The sequence below is a fragment of the Myotis daubentonii genome, chromosome 10 (genome assembly GCF_963259705.1).
Source record: "Myotis daubentonii chromosome 10, mMyoDau2.1, whole genome shotgun sequence".
NCBI lineage: Eukaryota > Metazoa > Chordata > Mammalia > Chiroptera > Vespertilionidae > Myotis > Myotis daubentonii.
Window position 1 is genome coordinate 65,033,600 of NC_081849.1, and position 19,174 is coordinate 65,052,773.

The 19,174-nt window shown below is 49.9% G+C and overlaps 1 protein-coding gene across 2 annotated transcripts in view; it reads right to left on the minus strand.

Annotated features, from left to right (window-relative positions):
* Positions 1-19,174, minus strand: part of JAZF1 (JAZF zinc finger 1) — a 305,754-nt gene that overhangs the window by 4,106 nt on the left and 282,474 nt on the right. Inside the window, exons 4-5 of one of the 2 annotated variants that reach the window (XM_059712654.1) lie at positions 3,926-4,095; positions 2,993-3,042 (exon numbers count right to left, since the gene is read on the minus strand). In XM_059712654.1, coding sequence (XP_059568637.1) covers positions 3,010-3,042; positions 3,926-4,095 — 203 coding nt within the window. In that variant the 3' untranslated portion in view covers positions 2,993-3,009. The remainder of the gene's footprint in view (positions 1-2,992; positions 3,043-3,925; positions 4,096-19,174) is intronic. The other variant, XM_059712653.1, reaches the window with a different exon arrangement.

Genomic DNA, 19,174 nt, shown 5'->3' on the forward strand with positions numbered 1-19,174 from the left:
TATTAAAACATTTCATGTCTCTGTTCTCCCAGGGAACTTGTTACAAGAAGGATCTTTAAAAATCTAACTACTCCTGTGCCCACCAGTACCACGTGCACCTTGTCAGGGAACAGAGGACCAATAATAAACATCGAGCAAAAAGGCATAGCAGTGCCCAACAGGATCTGGGCCTGAGTGTTTACAGTAATTAGGTGAGGGAAGCTTTGAAATCAAATTACCAAAGCAGGTCCAATACAGAGCCAGATCAGCGCTCACCAGAAGGGCAAACCCAGGTTCTGTGCTCCCAAATGGAATATGTATGTGGTGGTGCATGTCTGCCTGTGAGGAAAATGGCCAATTCCATACATCAGGCTTATTCATCTGGAAAGATGAGCTGCACTTTTGGGAATGCATGGCCCAAGAACTTAAGACCTACCTAACCACCTTTTTCTCTGTTGCTGTCATTTAAAATTTTCACAAGTGTCAAAAGTACAGCCTTACCACAAATGTTAGTACTCAGACTCCAGATTTCCCCATTCTATTCACACACACAGGTGGGAACTCCCACTTTCTAAGACTTTAGAGCAGCCGTGGGCAAACTACGGCCTGCGGGCCGGATTCGGCCCGTTTGAAATGAATAAAACTAAAAAAAAAAAGACCATACCCTTTTATGTAATGATGTTTACTTTGAATTTATATTAGTTCACACAAACACTCCATCCATGCTTTTGTTCCGGCCCTCGGTCCAGTTTAAGAACCCATTGTGGCCCTCGAGTCAAAAAGTTTGCCCACCCCTGCTTTAGAGTCTTAAAAAGATTCACTTACGTTTCTAATTGCAGAGACCTTAAGCTGAGTTTGGTCTTTAAAAGTTAACAAATAATGACAGGCAACTGGAAAATGAAATGCTTAAATCCTCTGACCTCTGAAGAGAGGAAAGGGAATTTAGCTTCAACAGGGTGTGGAAGGTAGCTGACATGAAAGTCTCCTGCTGATGGCTTGCTGCCTCATTCAATACCAGACACGGTAACTCCCTGGAGTCACGAAGCTGCTGGACGACAGAACTGCATTGGGACCCGGGGGTGCCCGATTCCACAGTCGGCATTTCCCCCCACAATTCCACACCTACGTAAAGTGCCAGGTGCTCACTCCTTAGTGCAACCGGATGGTAGGCTTTGGAAAGTCTTGGGAGTTGGGAAGGGTTGGGACACACTGGAGAGAGCTGCCTGTGGAGCACAGCAGTCTGCCACAGGGCCAGCGTGGAAGGGAGGAAGGGGCAGGCCAGTGGGTGGGTACAGGGCTGTGTGGTGGGCTGGGCAAGGTTGGCATCAGCTCATTTCCATGCCAGGAACAACCTGCCCGGATGAGGGAACTGGGCCCGACAACAATGTAGAGTTCTCAAAATTCCACTTCAAATCAAATCATGAAACCTAAAGTCAAGCTTGGCCATCGTGTCCTTAACACGTTAAGCGCCATGTCAGTCACCGGTGACGGACAGTATAGTATACTTTCTGTCCGGGCCGGTCAGTCACTGATGCCGGCAGCGTATCGGTGTAATCGGATATTGCAGGCTAAACAGAGGAAGACAAAACAGGCTTGGCGCTTAACGTGTTAACGGTACTTGATCTTGCTGTCTGAGGCCGAGTAAGGTATGTGACACGTGCCCTTGATAGAAAAACCGTCACTTTGAATTTCCTGCAGCCCTTGATGTTCTACAAGCCCTTGAAGTTGGGGATTTGATGAGGAAGAAAAACGAAGAAGCAAAAGCTGGGGTCGTGGTGGTGAGTTTAGAATTAGAAGTAAACAGCATATGGAAAGGTCAAGACAGCTTTAGCCTACGCGTGGGGAGTCGGTCTGGGAACCGGCGGAGGTGGCATTTGCACCTTGAAAAATGCAGCAAAGAGGGCATCCTAGGCAAAGGAATTAACATGGGAAACTGCGGAGACTTAGGTGTCCTGCGGGTCCCTCTCTTGCTCAGTATGAAGCCTGGGAAGTGAAGAGACTCGTCTTTCAGTTCTGCAAATGCCCATGAAAAGGTGAGGAAAGCTGATCCTGAGTCAGTGCCCAAGACACTCACTGTTAGAGGATCCCTGACAATGGGGCCGATAGCGGACAGATGTGATGTTAGCCTTGGGAACAAGGTGGCGGCACTTCGGAATTCTGCCCGACGCCACAGCACGCAGCACCCAGTCCAGCCATCACGCGGTAATAAGGAGCTCCACTGCCCGCGGCCAGTCACTGCCCCGCAGAAAGAGGCGGACGGAGCTTCAGGGGAGATGGCGCGCATCTCTAGCACTTGGTTAGGAGGAGTTACATGTTTGTTCTTGTCCCCTCTATCTTACTAGACATTCTGGTCAGAAAAGGAAACTCGTACTTCCCTTGTGGAACTCAGGACCGTGAATTGCCACCACCCCTGTCATCTGTCAGGGATGCTGAAGCAGTCCAAGGGGTCCCTCAATTTTTGTTTGGCCTTACATGGAGAAAAAGCACCCCCAAAAGCCCTATGCCCAGACCTGGACAACTACTAGAGGAAGTTACTAGAAACCCAAGAAAAATAAAAGCAGAAGGATAGTGACAGATCGAAATGTCCAGGGGGAAGGGTATAAAAAAGGAATGAAGCTGGAGATGGGAAAGGGAATGCCTCATCCTCGAGCTAGAATACGGGGTGTAGCGTTCACTGCATGTGAGAGGAGCCTTTGGAAAGCAGGCTGCTACAAGGACAGTGTTCCCTGGCAAACTCTACACTTGGAAATGAAAAAAGGGAGGGCAAAACAAAACCTCTTTCTGCAATGCAGAGCTGCCTCTGGGAAAAGAGCTTGTCTAACAGTCCCTGGGGTCTGGCATCCTGTCCTCTCCCGCTTCCCACCTTCTGAGACCTGTTCTGACCTGAGCAGGGCACCCCCGTGCGACTCCTCTCCATCCTGGAGTTTCATTTTAGTCTAAACACAGCGCATCTGAACTTGCCACAGGGAGGTGTTCACAGTCCACAGAGCCGGTGAAGTCTTGGGCCACTTACCTTGCGATACATTTGTTTCATTCTTTTGTCAGTAGGTGGGATAAAAAGTACTGAAATAGATTATTTTTTAATGTTCAGAGACACATACTTAAGAAAGAGCAATCTAAGTGCTTATGCTATCACACAATTTTTAAGCTTTTTAAAAAAAGTCAGTTGCTGAGCTCTGGGAAATTAGCATATCAAATGCACCAGATATTTTTCTGATTCTTATATTTCTATCCCAGAGTTGGATTTTAAAGAGCTAACAAAGTTTGCATTAAAAAAAAAAGTGTCCTCAACCCACACTGGCTTGCTGTGGGTGTTTTTTTCGTTTTTGTCTCATTGAGGTTTTTAAATAAAAAATTTAGTGCCCAGGCATCCTATGACACCAGAGTCAGGTCCTCAGAGACATGGCCCTGTGCCATCCACAGAGAAGAGAGGATGCTGAACCTGAAGTGGGTGGTTTGGTGAGAAAAATATCAAAGGCCCCTTTTCTCCTGATCTCCTTTCATGCCCCTGGGGGGCAGGGAGCAAGAGCTTTCTCAGCTGGAAGCTAAATACCCAACAACACTTCCCAAAAGGGCTCTGTGAGCCAGGCCTTTGTGACTTCAAAGTGGTCTCTGTGAGCCACCTGGACAGACCAGCACTGGGGAAGGTGTTTGGCAAATAAATAGGTGACACATTTTGTATTCTGACTGATACGCACGAATCTGAAGAATATCAAAGGCATGGCCCTCTTACCAAGAAAAGCTCTTGGCCTTCAGCTGCACATGTCAGTGGAGGGGAAAGCCCACTCAACACCTAGAGGGCAGGCATGTGTCCCAGTGGGCAGCGGGCACAGGAGAAGGACGCTCTCAGGACTGTCCGCTCTCTTCACCAGGAAGAAGGGGCTGCTGTCTGACATGGGACTTGCCCTCTCCTGTATGGTCAAGCCAAGTGAGGTGGGACCTTTACCTTGTATCTCTTTTTACATCCAGGAACTGGGCAGGCAAAAGGCTTCTCCTCCCCTCCGTTCATGCACATGGAGCTGAGGATGGCCTCGGAGCTGATGGCGCTCTCTGTGGTCCAGGACTCATCGCTGTCCGACTCCTCGTAGTCCACCTCCTCCTCGTCGTACTCACTGCCTGCAGGGCCACAGAGCAAGGCCTGTTAGGAGCAGCCACCTCCCGCAGAGGACAGGAGGAGCCAGGGACCCAGGGGCAGGATGAGAGCATTCCAGGCACAAGAGCCGGCAAACATTATCTGGTCCTGGGACAGGCCTGGTGGGAAGATCTCTGCATTCCCCCATCTAAGAGACCAGGTTAAGGACTTCCCACCAATCCATGTCCAGGCATTGGCTGAGCAGGAGCTTGAACTCGGTTCTGTGACAGCCCAGGCTGTGATTGCAAAGGTGCTGGGAAGCCTCGAAGCCAAAACCAAAGTGATCAATGACAACAAACTCCTCCTACCCCAACACACACAAACACAAGCTGCACCTGACATTGCCCCCTTAGTTTGATGCTTTGTTGGCCTAGTCAATGCAGGAATCTGTGGGAGGGGTTACATTTTACACTTACTAGGTATTTGCCTTTAGTGGGGATGAATTTCAGATTTTTTTTTTATATAGGTTATGCTGGAAAGACCATGAGGAAATTTGGAATTAAAGGGGGTTTATCCAGAGCTAGGGGACAGAAATGCCTGGAGCTCTGGGCAAACTGTCAGGGTCAGAATACAGCTCCAGCCCAGGGAAGACCACCCCTGACCCCAGGGAGCTACCCCACATTCCCTGGGAGGTAGGGAGGGTAGGCCCACCCCAGTCAGATGGCTCAGGCGGGAGCCGGGATTCTCCGTATTGCTGAGGTGAACAGCTCTGCTGGTAGTTGAAGTTAAAATCTACTTCACTGACTTCTCCGGGCGGCAGGGATGGGAGCCACTTCACCAGCAGCCCTCTTTTGCTCTTTTTAAATGAGGCCCAGAGCCATTTATTTTGAGCTTTTGCACAATACAACCCCGAAGGACATAATTCTACAGATCATAAACAGTGTAAAATAATATGTTGACAAGTCCTAATGCATTTACAAGCCCGGTGGAATAAATAGGAATTATAGCACAACATTAATAAGACTTATATGGTAGCAATTACAGTTGTGAAATTCATCCCCCAGGTGTGAGGCTAAATTGCACCAGGGGCCTGCCTGGGTGCTCCATGGGCTCTCTGCTACATCAATTATTTCAACACCAGATATTGGCACTTTTATTGGGTTTCATTTTAATAGGCATTAATAGGATTGTTTGAAGAGCCCGTTGAGCCAGGAACAAGGACGCCAGCATCTGAGGCTAACACTTAAAAGAAGGAGCCGGGGAGGAAGGAAGGGACCTCGGGTTGGCTGAGTGCCTCTCATGTTTCACGCACGGTAGACGCCTTATCTCATTTAATCCTCTCTGCCTCTGTGAGGTGGGGATGACTGTCACTTTCATATGTTTGAGAAAACTGAGCCCTGAGAGGCTCAAGAGCTTATGCATTCTCAAAGAGCCATTAAGGTTGGTCGCTTTTCCCCCACACCACTTCCTGGCCCCCAATACCAGCAGCTCTCTGACGGGGTCCCAACCTCGTTGCTGGTTCTTCACCATCTACCACTCAGATGGAATTAAAGTTGTCTGTTTTGAAACTCACGGATGGTGCAGAAAGAAGTTTGGCAAAAGTGAGGCCCTGGAGTTAACTGGGTTTTGGTGAGCCCTGCTGTACTTGGCTGTGGCCCCCAGGAATGAGATCGCTTTGGAAACAGGAGACAGCACAGGGTCCGCGCCACATGAGTCTGAGCAAGTCTCTAAACGGCCTTGTTTAGGACGTTTCACTCAAACAAATGCCACATGCTGGCGCCCTTTAAATTGCTTGTTAGAGAACCAGACTCGCTATTTCGCAAAGCTCCAGCAGGGCTTCGGGAGGTCAGAATGACTCGTTTATCCATCTCATTGGGCTCATTTGTTAACCTGAACACCAAGAACCACGCAACGTTTACGATGGCGGGAAAGCCTCCGACCGAGGAGGGCTTAATGAAGCCCAGCAGAAGAGAGAACCTCAGAACCCCACCGGATCAAAGGGGCCAGGTCTGAGGGGTTGGTGCTTTGGGTACAGTCACCTGCAAGCCACGTGGCATCCACAATCATTTCTGCAAAATTTTGCGAGCAAAGATGATAAAAAGTGTTTCCTCTGTGGGAAAGAGGGAACCCAAACCCCAACACCCTGTCTGTCGATGTAAGTAATTGGGGCAGGGAGTTGGGTTGGAATGATTTGGAGCGTGAGAGTCACAGGAAGCATCTACTACCCAACTGGGGCCCAGAGCCGGTGTCTGGGGACTGCCTGGCAGGCACCCCCAAGGCCACCCGCCTAGCAAGCTCTGTTAGGGAGCTGGGTCTGGAGTCAGAATTTTGGAACTAGGAGGAACTTAAAGGGCCACTGAACACACATTTTAACGTCTCAGAAGTCAGCCCACGGTCACAGTGACAGCCGTGTGTTTGGGGCGTCCTTCCTTCAGGCTACTTGGCTCGGGATTCTAAGCAGGAAAGGTCACTTTGGCGCATACCCATTCATCTTCATCAACCCTTCCTCCTCCTCCACCCGCCCCCTTTCTGTAAGTCAGCCCTGAATCCTGGTGAGTGCCACCTGGGTGGGACTGGGTGTTCACAAAACAGGAAAACCTGCTCTCTGCCAACACCCCTCCCCACATTTTAATATTCGAAGGGTCCAGAGGAAAGCTTTCTCACAAAGATCCTATGGAAACAGCTTCGTTAGAACAACGGCGCCGGGTTAGTGTCACCTACCCTCTGAGTTGAGCCACCTGGGAAAGCTGACAGAGCAGGGACCAAAGTGAAGACATCCCCTGTATTTAAAACAAAGACCGAAGGACTGGCTCAGGTTTCTCATTCTGATGAACCCGTTCTCAATTAGAAGACAACTGACCCACATCTAAAGGGGCCCAAGGTCAGAGGACACAGAGGACCAATGGGCTGCTGGGATGCCGGGAACACCCTGTGAGGTAGCCAAGCAGTCATCCTGGTAGGATGGTTCTCGTTTTTGCTGAGGCTCAGTTACAAAATTCCATGGCTCCGAGGCTTTGCCCCAACCTTCGTTCCATAAATCCTGGGATTTTTAGTGCGCCAGCGGGCAGAATAGGATTTCAGGAATTCATAGGTGGCATGATAGCCCAAATGCCTGGTTTTTAGATTTGCCCTCCTTTTGCTTTAAGTCATTTGTTCCTTAAATTCTGGCATTTATTTACCTGCCTACCTGAACCTACCTGCATTTACTTGGATTTATTTTTTCAGTGGGAAATTGTAGCTGCCCAAGAATGAGCAAGTTTTGCAGTTCTGGGAGCAGGAGGAGTTGGGAGATGTCGCTGCCATTTAGGTTCGGGTGGTGGGGGTGGGGGCTCCTATGACCCTGGTGCTTGGAGAGGACCCAGTTTAACAGAGGCCAAAGCTGGGGTTCAGGAGGTGAGGGGTTGCCAAGGTCACTGGCTAGAAATAGGCAGACTGGACTGGTACTTGGGTCCTTGGTTCCAAAATTTGTGCTCCTTTGATTTCTTTTACAATGGACCATGGCCAGTACAAGGGAGATAAAGATGCAACGCAGTCTGAATCACGGGGGAGGGAGGGAAATGGACACATCGGGTGGAGCCACCCACAGCCGCACGTGGGGGCAGTGTCCGAGCACGTGGAGGTCCAGTCTTTCAAAGAAGAGTTACCTGAGTTGTTAATTGCAGACTCTTAGACATTATTAACCAACTTTAAAATGACATTCCCCAGTGTTAGAGTTTCTACAGGAAAATGTAGCTTCACTGTCACATGTAAATATTGGTGGCCACTAACTTCCTTGGATTGAATTTTCCATTTTCACACTCCACAGTTGCACTGTCCCCACAGGGGGGCCTAACTGGGCAGACAGCGGCTGAGAGGCACTTTGGGGGCCCCAGGAGCTCATTTCAGCATTTCAATTTGGGAAATGAGAAAACTTAGCTAGGACTTCACGATAAGACAAATACATTGCTCAAAAATGCCTACTGGTTGTCAACAAAAGAAGTCAACACCAGAGCTGGTTTCATGAATCACATGAAAAGGTTTCACGAATCACATGAAACTGCAAGGCGGTGCGGAGCGCCTATCCACACACTCACCCACTGGCCTGAGTGCCCAGGAGCCTTCCAGTGCTTCTGCCCAGCTCACTCTCACCTGTCACAGAGCTATTTCCAATCTTGTCCCCTCGCCTCCAAGCCCTGCCCACCTTGCCCTTTGCTCACCCTTTAACCTCTGCATTTGGCTGCAATCCATTTTAGCACCTACACAATTCTCACTCTGTATTCATAAACATAGTGACATACAGATAAAAATAAGTCAACCTTTTCCAGAAACCCAACACGCCACATTTGTCTTATAACAGGTCATTAATATTCATGAAAAAGTGATAACTGCAGTGACAGCAAATTAAAACTCTCCTGGGGTGTCAAATTCTGGCAAATACATTAGCAAAGAGTTGCCTTTCTGCCTTATAGATTTATCACTATAAATTAGCTTTAATTGGTACTGACCCACTTTATAGGAGCTGGTGCAACAATAGTCTAAATGAATTGGCAATAGACAATTATGAGGAAAGACACACTAACGGCTCCAGGAACCATGAGCCAAGTCTTGAATTCCTGGCCTCCTTGCTCCTGGCCTCAGCTCACTCCTGGAATGTCGTTTCCCCCACCCCCTCCTTGGCTATGGAATGGGTCCTTGTTCTCCAAGCTGGAAGTGATGTCTCTCTCATAGGACTAAACACTCTAATGAATTATTAGCTCTTAGTATCCCATAGTGCCCAGGGTGTGCATGCATTCAAGGCGCCAATGGACATATGTTTGTTGAATGAATGAATGAGAGAATACCCTTCACAGACTTTAGTGGGAGATGGGATGCAAAAGTACACAGCCTCTCCCAGTCTTAAGAACACTAGATTATCTCGCTTGCTTCCACCCACAATGGCTTCCCACAGCGCAGAGCAGCCCAACGTTTTCTCACGACCTCATTCCAGTCACAGTTGCTTGGATCGTTAATATCTGGAGGACTTTGTTTTTTGATAAGAAAACTTAACTACTTATACTTGGTTTAGTGCTAAAATTTCACACTTATAAATCTAACAAACATTTCTAAATATTCAGAATATTTCTTTAATATTTATTATTTAATATTATTAAATAAAAAGATAGTTTAAAATTTTTTATTGCATTTATTGGGATGACATCCTATATAATAAAAGGCTAATATGCAAATAGACCGAACGGCAGAACAACCGAACAACCAGTCGCTATGACATGCGCTGACCACCAGGGGGAGCGCGCGGAACACGGCAGGTGTCGGCAGCAGGTGGCAGAGCGCGCAACATGGCAGGCGTCGGCCTTGGCAGGATGGTGGAGCAGGTGAGCAGGGGCGCCAGACCAAGGCAGGACACTGGTCCCTGTCATTGGGGCGAGCATCTGGTGGTTACTGAAAATTCTTTGCTCCTGTGCGCTGCAGTCCCGCCCAGCGCTCACACCTGCTGCTGGCCCTGCTTGCACCCACTGCTGGTGCCAGCCTAAATTGTTCCGCACCTTCAGCAGGAGCAGGACTGCTGGCAGACGGGGGACCAGGGGCCGCAGTGGGAGGGGCCAGGCGGGAGCACAGAGGATGGGCCGAGATCTGCCCCTGTGCCCACTGCAGCCTCGCAGCCCACAGTTCCTTTCAAAGTGCATGAATTCGTGCACTGGCCCCCTAGTTGGTTAATAATATAATTTTATTATAGGTTTCAGGTGTACAATTCTAATACACCATCTGTATATTGTATTGTGTGCTCACCACCCAAAGTCAAATCTCCTTCAGTCTCTGCCCTACCCCCCCCCCCTTTATCCTCTTCTACCTCCCCACCCCCTTTCCCTCTGGTAATCACAATACTGTTGCCTGTGTCTATGAGTTTTTAATGTGTTTTGTTTTGCTTAATCCCTTCACCTTTTTCACCAGCCCCCCATTCCCTCCCTGTAATAGCTGTTAGTCTGTTCTCCGTATCTATGAGTCTGTTTCTATTTTGTTTGTTCATTAGATTCCACATATAAGTGAGACGATAATGGTATTTGTCTTTCTCTGACTGGCATAATAAAATAAAACGCTCGTATACAGATTTCAACAAAATTATGTCAACGTTACCATTTAGGTAGTTAAGCTTTAAAAAATATCTTAAAACAGAAAAACAGCCCTGGGGTCCAGCTCAGTTGGTTAGAGCACCTGTCTGATTCTCCAAGGCTGCACATTCCATCCCCGTTCAGGGTGCATTCAGGAATCAGCCAATGAATCCATAAGTAAGTGGAACAACAAACCAATGTTTCGCTCTCTTTCAAGTCAATACATTAAAAAAATTATTAAAAACAAACACAAAACAAACCCTTGCTGGTTTGGCTCAATGGATAGAGTGTCGGCCTGTGGACTGAAGGGTCCCAGGTTCGATTCCAGTAAGGGCACATGCCCAGGTTGCAGGCTCGATCCCCAGTAGGAGGCGTGCAGGAGGCAGCCGATCAATGATTCTCTCTCATCATTGATGCTTCTATCTATATCTTCTCCCTTCCTCTTTCTGAAATCAATAAAAATATTTTTAAAAGACCAGACAGATAATTACAAATTATTGCACAAGTTGGTCCTATAGCTTTGAATTATTTTTTTCATTATTTCTGTTCTTAGCTTTGACCTTCCTGGGGTTACAAGAATCTGGCGAGACCTAAAAGAAATGAGGTGATTGTGGTCTCGGGAAGGTGGGGCTCTGGGTGACTGACCAATTGACTCTTGGTCAGGACCCTCAGAACAAGATGACTCCAGAGTGAGCCTGTTGGCAAGAGTTCATTCTTTTAGATTTGTGACAACATGGGTGGATCCAGAGAGAATGACGCTGAGTGAAATAAGTCAGACACAGACAAGTACTATATGATTTCACTTATATGTGGAATCTAAAAAAAAAAAAACAGAAACAAACTCATAGCTACCCACAACGTACTGATGGAGGGCAGATGGGATAAGGTTTGGGGGAGATGGGTAAAAAGGTGAAGGATTAAGAAGTACAAACCGACAGTTACAAAACAGTCAAGTGGATATAAAGTACAGCGTAGGGAATATAGTCATAATACTGCAATAATTACCGGCATCTGTGTGTAATCTACGTACTGTGTACTTAGGAGTTACACTAACTTCATACGATGCCAAGGTAAGGGGTCCCAATCTGCGATGTGCACCACACAACAGCTTCATCCTCCATGGGAACCCGGTCAGCATAACTATACACCCCACACCAACCCTGTCCAGGCCGAGCCCAGGCGGGTAACGCAGGGCTGGGAGCAGGCTGCCTGGCTTAGGACTCTGCTGTGCTCTTACACCTGGTGCCTCAGGCCAGTGATTTTACCTCTTTATACTCCATGTTGTACCTGCAAAGGGAAAGTCACACCAGAGCTGACCTCCCAGGGCTGCTGTGAAGATGGCATGATCTGATACGTAAAAGCGTTTAATTCCTGGCACACCCTTATGTACCATATTAGCTCTGCTTGGTATTATTTTAATCAGCAATTTAAAAAGGTCTAGACTTGAAGGAAATGACCAGGGATCTACAAAACCTCTCCAGAAATTGCCCGGTTAGTCACCCTCCTAACATGCACTCACGAAACTGACCAAAATTAGCGTACATTTTCAATACAATGGATTAGGATACGGGTTTCTAGTCCTGCGGGGAAAAAGAGAAGGGTGTATCACTTCTCTTACTTCCATTGACTCATTCACAGCGCGGAGACCCGGGGATGGGAGGCACGTGGCTCCTGCCCTCGCGGTGGGCAGTGGGGATGCGGGCGCCCCGACACTTCATGGTCACATCGCCAGCCCCTCCACTGGGGGCGCGCCCTGCCTTTGATAACATGAACTCAGGCAACACTGGGAGCAGAGGCCGTCTTTTCTGAAACAAGTGCCGCTTTTCTCTGCAGCATCGAGGGCTGGATCCGGCGTGCGTCCCCGCCTGACTGTGAAATTAACGTGCGATATTTCCAGGGTGCACCCACGGACAGAGTGAAGGCCCTGCCAGGGCCAAGTGCAGGGCGGAGGGCTGGCACGCGGAGGGCGATCGATCCGAGAAAAATGCTGCCATAATCAAGATGAGCGATAAGGAGGGACCGCTAGCCGAAGCCAGTTTCCGCCGCAAAAGCAGCGCCGGACACGGACACGAGATGCCGCCACGGGAGTGCCGGGCGCTGGGGCGCATATGCCCCGAGATCACGGAACGTTCACACCAACAGCGGAGCCCCCATAAGAGCTGGGGCTCACACTTTGTCCCGCGTGGAAGCTGCAGCCGGTGCCGCATGAAAAGCAGGTTTTATGGATCCTTCTGATTTGTCAGAAGGCTGCTGGCCTCCTGTCACTGCGGCTTCCGAAGGCGGCGGGCACCTCGTGGGCACTCACTGTGCCAGCACCGCCCTGGAATCCCGTGGGACGTGCGCGTGGCAACCCTTCCCAAAGGTGACGGGAGAAACTGCGGGTGCAAGGACCCCCCAGTCAAAGAGCGCGTGTGAAGCAGGTTATGAAAACGGGCGGCGTCCTGGGCTCAGGCTTAACGTAAGGGCTCCGGTGAGAAGTGGGCCTCGCGGCCTTGGTGCCGGAGCAGATTCATTTTCTGCAGCCGCCCCTGCGGCGGGTTTTGGAAGGCAGGGTCTCCGTGTGACCTTGCAGTGACCTTGAGGATGCTTTCCCTATTATTTCTACTTCAGCAGGTTTCACGCTATCGCAGAGGATACTTCTAAGCCCGACAGCCTGGGTCCGCACACCGGCTCCATGACTCCCTCCATGGCCCTGGGCAGCTCACTCTTTCCGTCCCAGGGTTGAGGGCCTTAATTCGCAGGGGAGGGCTTCCCCCGGGGTCTGCCCCACAGCACTGTCTGCTGTTAGTAACATCACTGGCCCAGCCACACGTGACCTCACAAATTAGAGTCAACCAGGACAGATGTTGCTCAGTGCCCCCTTTTTAAAAAAATTAAATCTATTTTTTTTGATTTCAGAAAGGAAGAGGAGGAGAGAGAGAAACATCAATGATGAGAGAGAATCATTAATGGGCCACCTCCCTCATACCCTCCCCTGGGGACCGAGCCCACAACCCAGGCATGTGCCCTGACTGGGGATCCAACTGTGACCTCCTGGTTCATAGGTCAATGCTCACCCACTGAGCTACCCTGGCCTGGCCTCAGTGACCTCTTTAAGGCCCTGGGTCAGTGACGAACTCCAGAAGCAATGAAGGTCAACAGAGATGCCCAGTTTCCCCTGCTCAGGGCAGTCAGGTCGGCGTGGCTGGTTCCTGCCCCTCAGTGCCTGTCCCCGTGCAGCTCCCATGCTCTGTGCTAGCTGGCTCGGCACCCCACCTGCCTCTCGGCTCGCCTGGCCCCCTGTGCTTTATTCCAGCTCCTCCAGACTCGTCCACCCACGTGCTGTTGTTGGCCACCCTCACTGGGGTTTCTCTGGAAGCACCCAGAGAAATGCGGAGGCTGCTCTGGCCTGGTCCCGTTCCCTCAGCTCCTCGTCCCGGCCCATCCTGGCACCTGTTCTATGACAAAGACATGGTGGCCCTTCCCTGGAAGACTGCATTCTTCTCTGAGATGGGCACAGGTGATTTCAAAAGAGGGTTGAGTGTTCCCTATTGCCACGACTTGCAAGCATCAACCCTGGCCATGAGAGGTTGCCCCGTGACAGGAGGCGGGCCCCTGGAGTCAGACTGCCCAAACTCACGTCCTGTTTGTGGGGTCTTAGGAGACTCACCTCCTCAAGCCCTGGTTATCCACCTGAAACTGTGACATTTCTACCTGAAGCTGCCAAGGACTGGCCCGCATACAGAAGAGACTCTGCCTGGCAGACAGCAGAGTCAGGGCAGACCCTGGGCAGGCGGTCACACGCACCGCCAGTGTGACATCCATCTTCCTCGCTCAGAATAGACGTAGGTGGGCGCTTCCCTTTCCCTCACCCCCGTCCGCTCTTCAGTTAACTTCAGGGTCTCTCTGAGGGACATGCATTGTTAGCTGGAAATCCTGCATTTATGGGCCGTCTCTTCTCATGTGTTTACAATACATTATGCCTCACAGAACGATGCCCTGTAAATGCCACATGACGTTGAACAAGAGGTATTCCCCGGGCGCAGGAACAAGACTAAGGGTTTATTACTGGATATCTATTGAAGGCTGAAGATAATTACAGCCATGGGCTGTCAGTCCGCAGACGCGCGGCAACGGAAATAACCGAAGACCGTCACTCAGCCCAAACCCTCAAGAGGAAATGGACGGTGATCTCTCTAAGGGTCGGACTCCCATATCATCAGGCGCTTAAAATCTGTCCTACCTGAACTGCCTGTGGCCAGTCTGGATGGGGTGTTTAGTATAATGGATGAGGATCGCCAGATGTTTTCGAGGCTTCAGACAGCTGGGTCTTGATGGCACCAACCCGGAGGTGCCAGCGTCACAGCGTCAGCTCGGCTTCTCCCCTCTCCCCGTATTTCCTCCCCCATGTTCCCAAGACAGATGACCTGAGGGGCTGCTCTGGCCTGTTTTCCAGAATCTTATCCGGGAGAGGACAGGCCAGAAAGATGTGGGAAGGAAGTAGGCTTTGTCCATAAACAACAACAAAAATCACCGCCTGGGCACCATTTTCTTTCCTTTGAGAGTTAGGAAATGGTATTTCTATCAAGATCTGACTCCCTGAGCCAAGTCAAGGAAGAATTTATTTTGGATTTCTGTGCTCATGTTCTGAGACCCTCCTAACTGGCCCCAGCTCTCTAACCTCCTTTATCAAGCCCTCCCCCACCATGAGCTCCCAGGCCTCAGTCTCATCCTCTGTGGGAGGGGAGGTGGACACAGAAGACAGGTTCTTTCCAGCCTTGCACTTCTGTTATTTTATGACCCAGTGATGACACCACAGCAAAGTCAAACCTGGGCATTTTAAAAAAAATTATAATTGATTTCAGGAAGGAAGGGAGAGAGGGAGAGAGAGACAGAAACATCAATGAGAAAGAATCATTGATCGGCTGCCTCCTGCACGCCCCCCACTGGGGATCGAGCCCACAACCCAGGCATGTGCCCTGACTGGAAATGGAATCATGACCTCCTGGTTCATAGGTCGACACTCAACCCCTGAGCCACGCTGGCCGGGCTGAGCTAGGGCGTTTTTAAATCAGTCCGAATGTATGACCTGCCATGAGCTCCTTTCTGCTGGGCCCTCCCAGGAGGTTTTCACTACTATGTCCCTCTTGGGTCCCTCTTCCGCCTTTGCTCTGCCCTCCACCTGCCCTCAGGATGCCTTCAGGGCTATCCCCAGTTCCAAGAGCGCCTGGACTCTGTTTTATGCTTTTCTCAAACACCCATAAGTCCCGAGTGCCTGAAGTCATACATTCGGACTGAGTGATAAACGCCCGAGCTTGGCCTTGCTGCGGGGTCATCACTGGGTCATAAAAGGACAGAAGCTCCGCTGGGAAGAACTCAGTCTTGCGTGCCCACCTCCCCTCTCACAGAGGGAGAGACCGAGGCCTGGGGAGGTGACCTTCCCTGGTCACTCAGCGCAGGTCCAGGCAGGGGTGGAAGTCTGGCACCCCAGTCCTGGATGCCCCTCCCCTGCCAATGTCCAGCCAAGGGCTTCCTGGGCAGGTAAATGGGAAGCCAGGCATTTGCCAGCCAGGTGACAGGGACCACCCCGCATTTCACACATGTGGCACATACAGGAGTGGCTCAGGGTCACACCCAGTCCCCCAAGGTCGAGTCCATCCAAACAAGAGGCCTATGTGCTTTTCAGAATGTGCAGTGAAAGCGCACTTGTTCTGAAACACTACGCTGTCTGACTACGTCTATGTATCCCCAGCTATGATCTGTGCACACAAGCCCAGCTTCATGAATACACAAGGAATAAGAGGTTTAATCACATCTCTTCAACTGTCCCTCTATGTCAAGATAGGAGGGAAAAACGACGGTGAGAAGTTTCAATCCCAAGTTACCACATCACTGGATAACTTTCCTGCCCCAGCCTCCTCCTCCGCTGTGGTTTCAAGTTTGATCTGTGGCCAACACTAAATCCAAATGGTCCATTTCTCACATCCATCCTGGCCCAGAAGTGTAAAGGTCGACCTTGAAGAAACAGTTAGTCCTGCGGGCGAAGGGCGTGGTGTTTGTAATGCGGCTATGACAGCCCTTAGCCAACCTCCGTTTATCAGCCTGCTTCTCCTCGCTAGTTTTCCCCTTGCTTTTGTTTTGCTTTGTAAGGAGAACATTCCTTTTTATCCAAAGACAAACAGCGACCCTTTGCAAGTGCCGTTAAGTCATATGTCATCCGCAGTTTTCCTAATGGGACAATCCACCTGTCCCTGACGGTGAAGGAAGCATTTTCCAGCTCCTAAATGAGGATAAATGAACAGTTATTCAGCAAGCCTTCAGGGGACACAGAAAGCCTCCGGAATGGGCCATGTCAACGAAGTCCAAGCAACCTGCACAGCTTGCATGTGTAAGTGGCTGTTTCAAACTACTTTGGAGGCATCATTGTCAAGGTTTGGCATCCATGAGAAATGTTTTATGTGATGACATTTTTTCTAAAAAGTGGATGTTTAGTCCTAGCTGGTTTTGCTCAGTGGTTAGAGCATCAGCCTGCAGACTGAAGGGTCCCAGGTTCGATTCCAGGCAAGGGCACATGCCCAGGTTGGGGGCTCAATCCCGAGTGGGGAGTATGCAGGAGGCAGCTGATGGGTTATTCTCCATCATTGATGTTTCTCTCCCCTCTCCCTTCCTCTCTGAAGTCAATAAAAATATATTAAAAATGTCTTAAAAATAAAAAATACATGAAAAAGAGAGTAGACATTTAAAAACCCAAACCACAAATATGCATAATATGATGCCCGACTGTTTGGGGGTGAGCCCTCAAATGAGAAGGACAGGAAGATAATGTGGTTGTCCCTTTGCCACCTGTTAGAGGCGACTCGTCCTACAGGCACAGGCTGCCGCGTGCGCTCCGTTCAGCAGGACTCAGGCTGGGAAACGCAGCCAGAGCCCTTCTGAGGTGTTAAAGCAAACTTTGTAATGTCGCCGAGTAAAGTGCAGGGCAAGCTTTACAGCCGCCGAGTGCCCGTGGTCTCTGGAAGCCATTCCGAATTCTTGCATAAACGCTCTCTCCCCACCGCCCCTCGAGAAAGACTCTGTTCCCCACAGAAAAAAGGCCTTTCCATCATGAACAGCCGTCTGTTCCACAGAGCACAGGAAAAACCCGATAAACCGAGTCGCACAGCCTGGGCCGTAAACATATTCTTCCCCCAGATTTCCACGCCGCCGCATACACAAAGCACCAGCCCTTCGCCACTTGCAGAACAACAACAACAAAAATGCACTGGGTTTCCTGCAATTAAGCCGCGGGGTTTTACAGTGCAATTTTTATTTATAAGGAAAGAGTAAATAAATAAATATATCAACGGGCGAACAGACCCCTCCCGCCGAAGGCCGATTCTGCAAATTAACTCCGAGGCCATAAACGCCGTGCCAGCTGGAGCCGGCCCGCGCTCCGGGCACAGGCCGCCAGGCAGGTCTGCGGCGACAGAAAACAAAGTGGGGCATTTTCCACCTCGGCCGGCGATGTTAATTGAACTCTGGCAAATGTTTAAAGATTTCGTTCTCCGTGTTCAAGAAAGAATTAAAAACAGTCGAGCCGGGGAAAATGAACATCTGTTACTGACTTACACTCGCAGCCACAATGAGAAACAATCATAATTAAAGTGATTTTGCTTCCTTGCTAGTGAGCTCTGTAATCTTAGGTTAAAAATACAATTGCGGACGCTGCTTATTGTCTTTGGGGCTTCTCTTCTGACGGCTGCTTGTAAAACGTGGCTTACGTGAGCCGAGTTTTCTTCCGTTGGAAGAACAATATGAGGAAACGGGCTTGTGTAGAAAGATAGGGGCTGACTGCCGGGAGCACCTACGCAATCGAGCCTCGTTTTACGAAGCTATGAAACAGTAGTCGAGAAGTGTTTTATATTTGGGAGTTAAATACACTTTACAGCTGTGTAAAAAAACCCAGAGCCATACTGGGCCAAACATAAACATTCCAATGTCTGCAAGGTTTACTCCTGCGGGGTAAGTCGGGCAGGCTCCTATGGCCTGGGCGGGGCTGGGGAGCTACGCAGAGCAGCATTGAAAAGCCTTCCACATTAAGTCATTTCCTGTCCCACATGCAGAAATGTCATCAGGAAAGCCAATCTATTGCCATACGTTCACCCCGGCTATTGAAACAACCTCCTGACCCGCCAGCCCGCAGCCTCTCTGCCCTCCCGTCCATCCTCCTCCCGCTGCCAAATTAACATGCCCCCAAATAGCTTTAATCCATAATATCACTCTTCTCTGATGGCATTAGTTCCTCCTCTTATTAAAAGGGGCTCCCTACTGCCAACTCTATTAAACGCAAACGCCTCAGCCTAGCATTTTAGGTTCCTGTATCTATGTGAGCGCTTCCTGAATCCAATGCACATCCTCACTGGTCCCCAAACCACCTCCCTGCTGTCGGCTAGGCCCGGGGGCGTGGAATACACAACACGACACCCACATCACCCGCTCCTCTAACCTGCGCATCCTCGGAGACCTCTCTCAGATGCTACTTCCCCAAGTAGAATGACTTGTCCTTCCCCTGCCTATTGTAACCCTCGATGTAAGGCTCTCACAGGTTCGGGGTCTGACAGGAGCTTTATTTGCACACTTGGCTTCCTCCACAACTAGAGCCTCGTGCCCCTGAGGGTGGTGGTTCTTTCCATGCATCTCCGCAGCCCCACAGCATCAGCACTGGGTCTGCAACCAGGCATCAGACCCGGGCCTTGCTCGTCTCTCCTCTGGAGTTGGTAGAACACTTTCTGAGGCTTGTCCGACACGCTGCTGCCAACGTAGGTGCAGGTACTCTGAAGCAATTACATGTGGACTAGAGCCAGTCATGCCCACTTCCATCAATATAATGTGTAATTTGGCTGAACGGGTTCGCCAGGCGTGGATTCCAACTGGAATGGCCATCTTAATCGGACCCTTTTCTTGGTCAGGGCAAAAGGGAATTCATTGCTACTCATTACTTAACATTGTTTTGGGAACATCTTAAAACACAGAGTAAATGAGCTTACCGAAGCCCAGTATCGCCTTGTCTGCTGAAGGT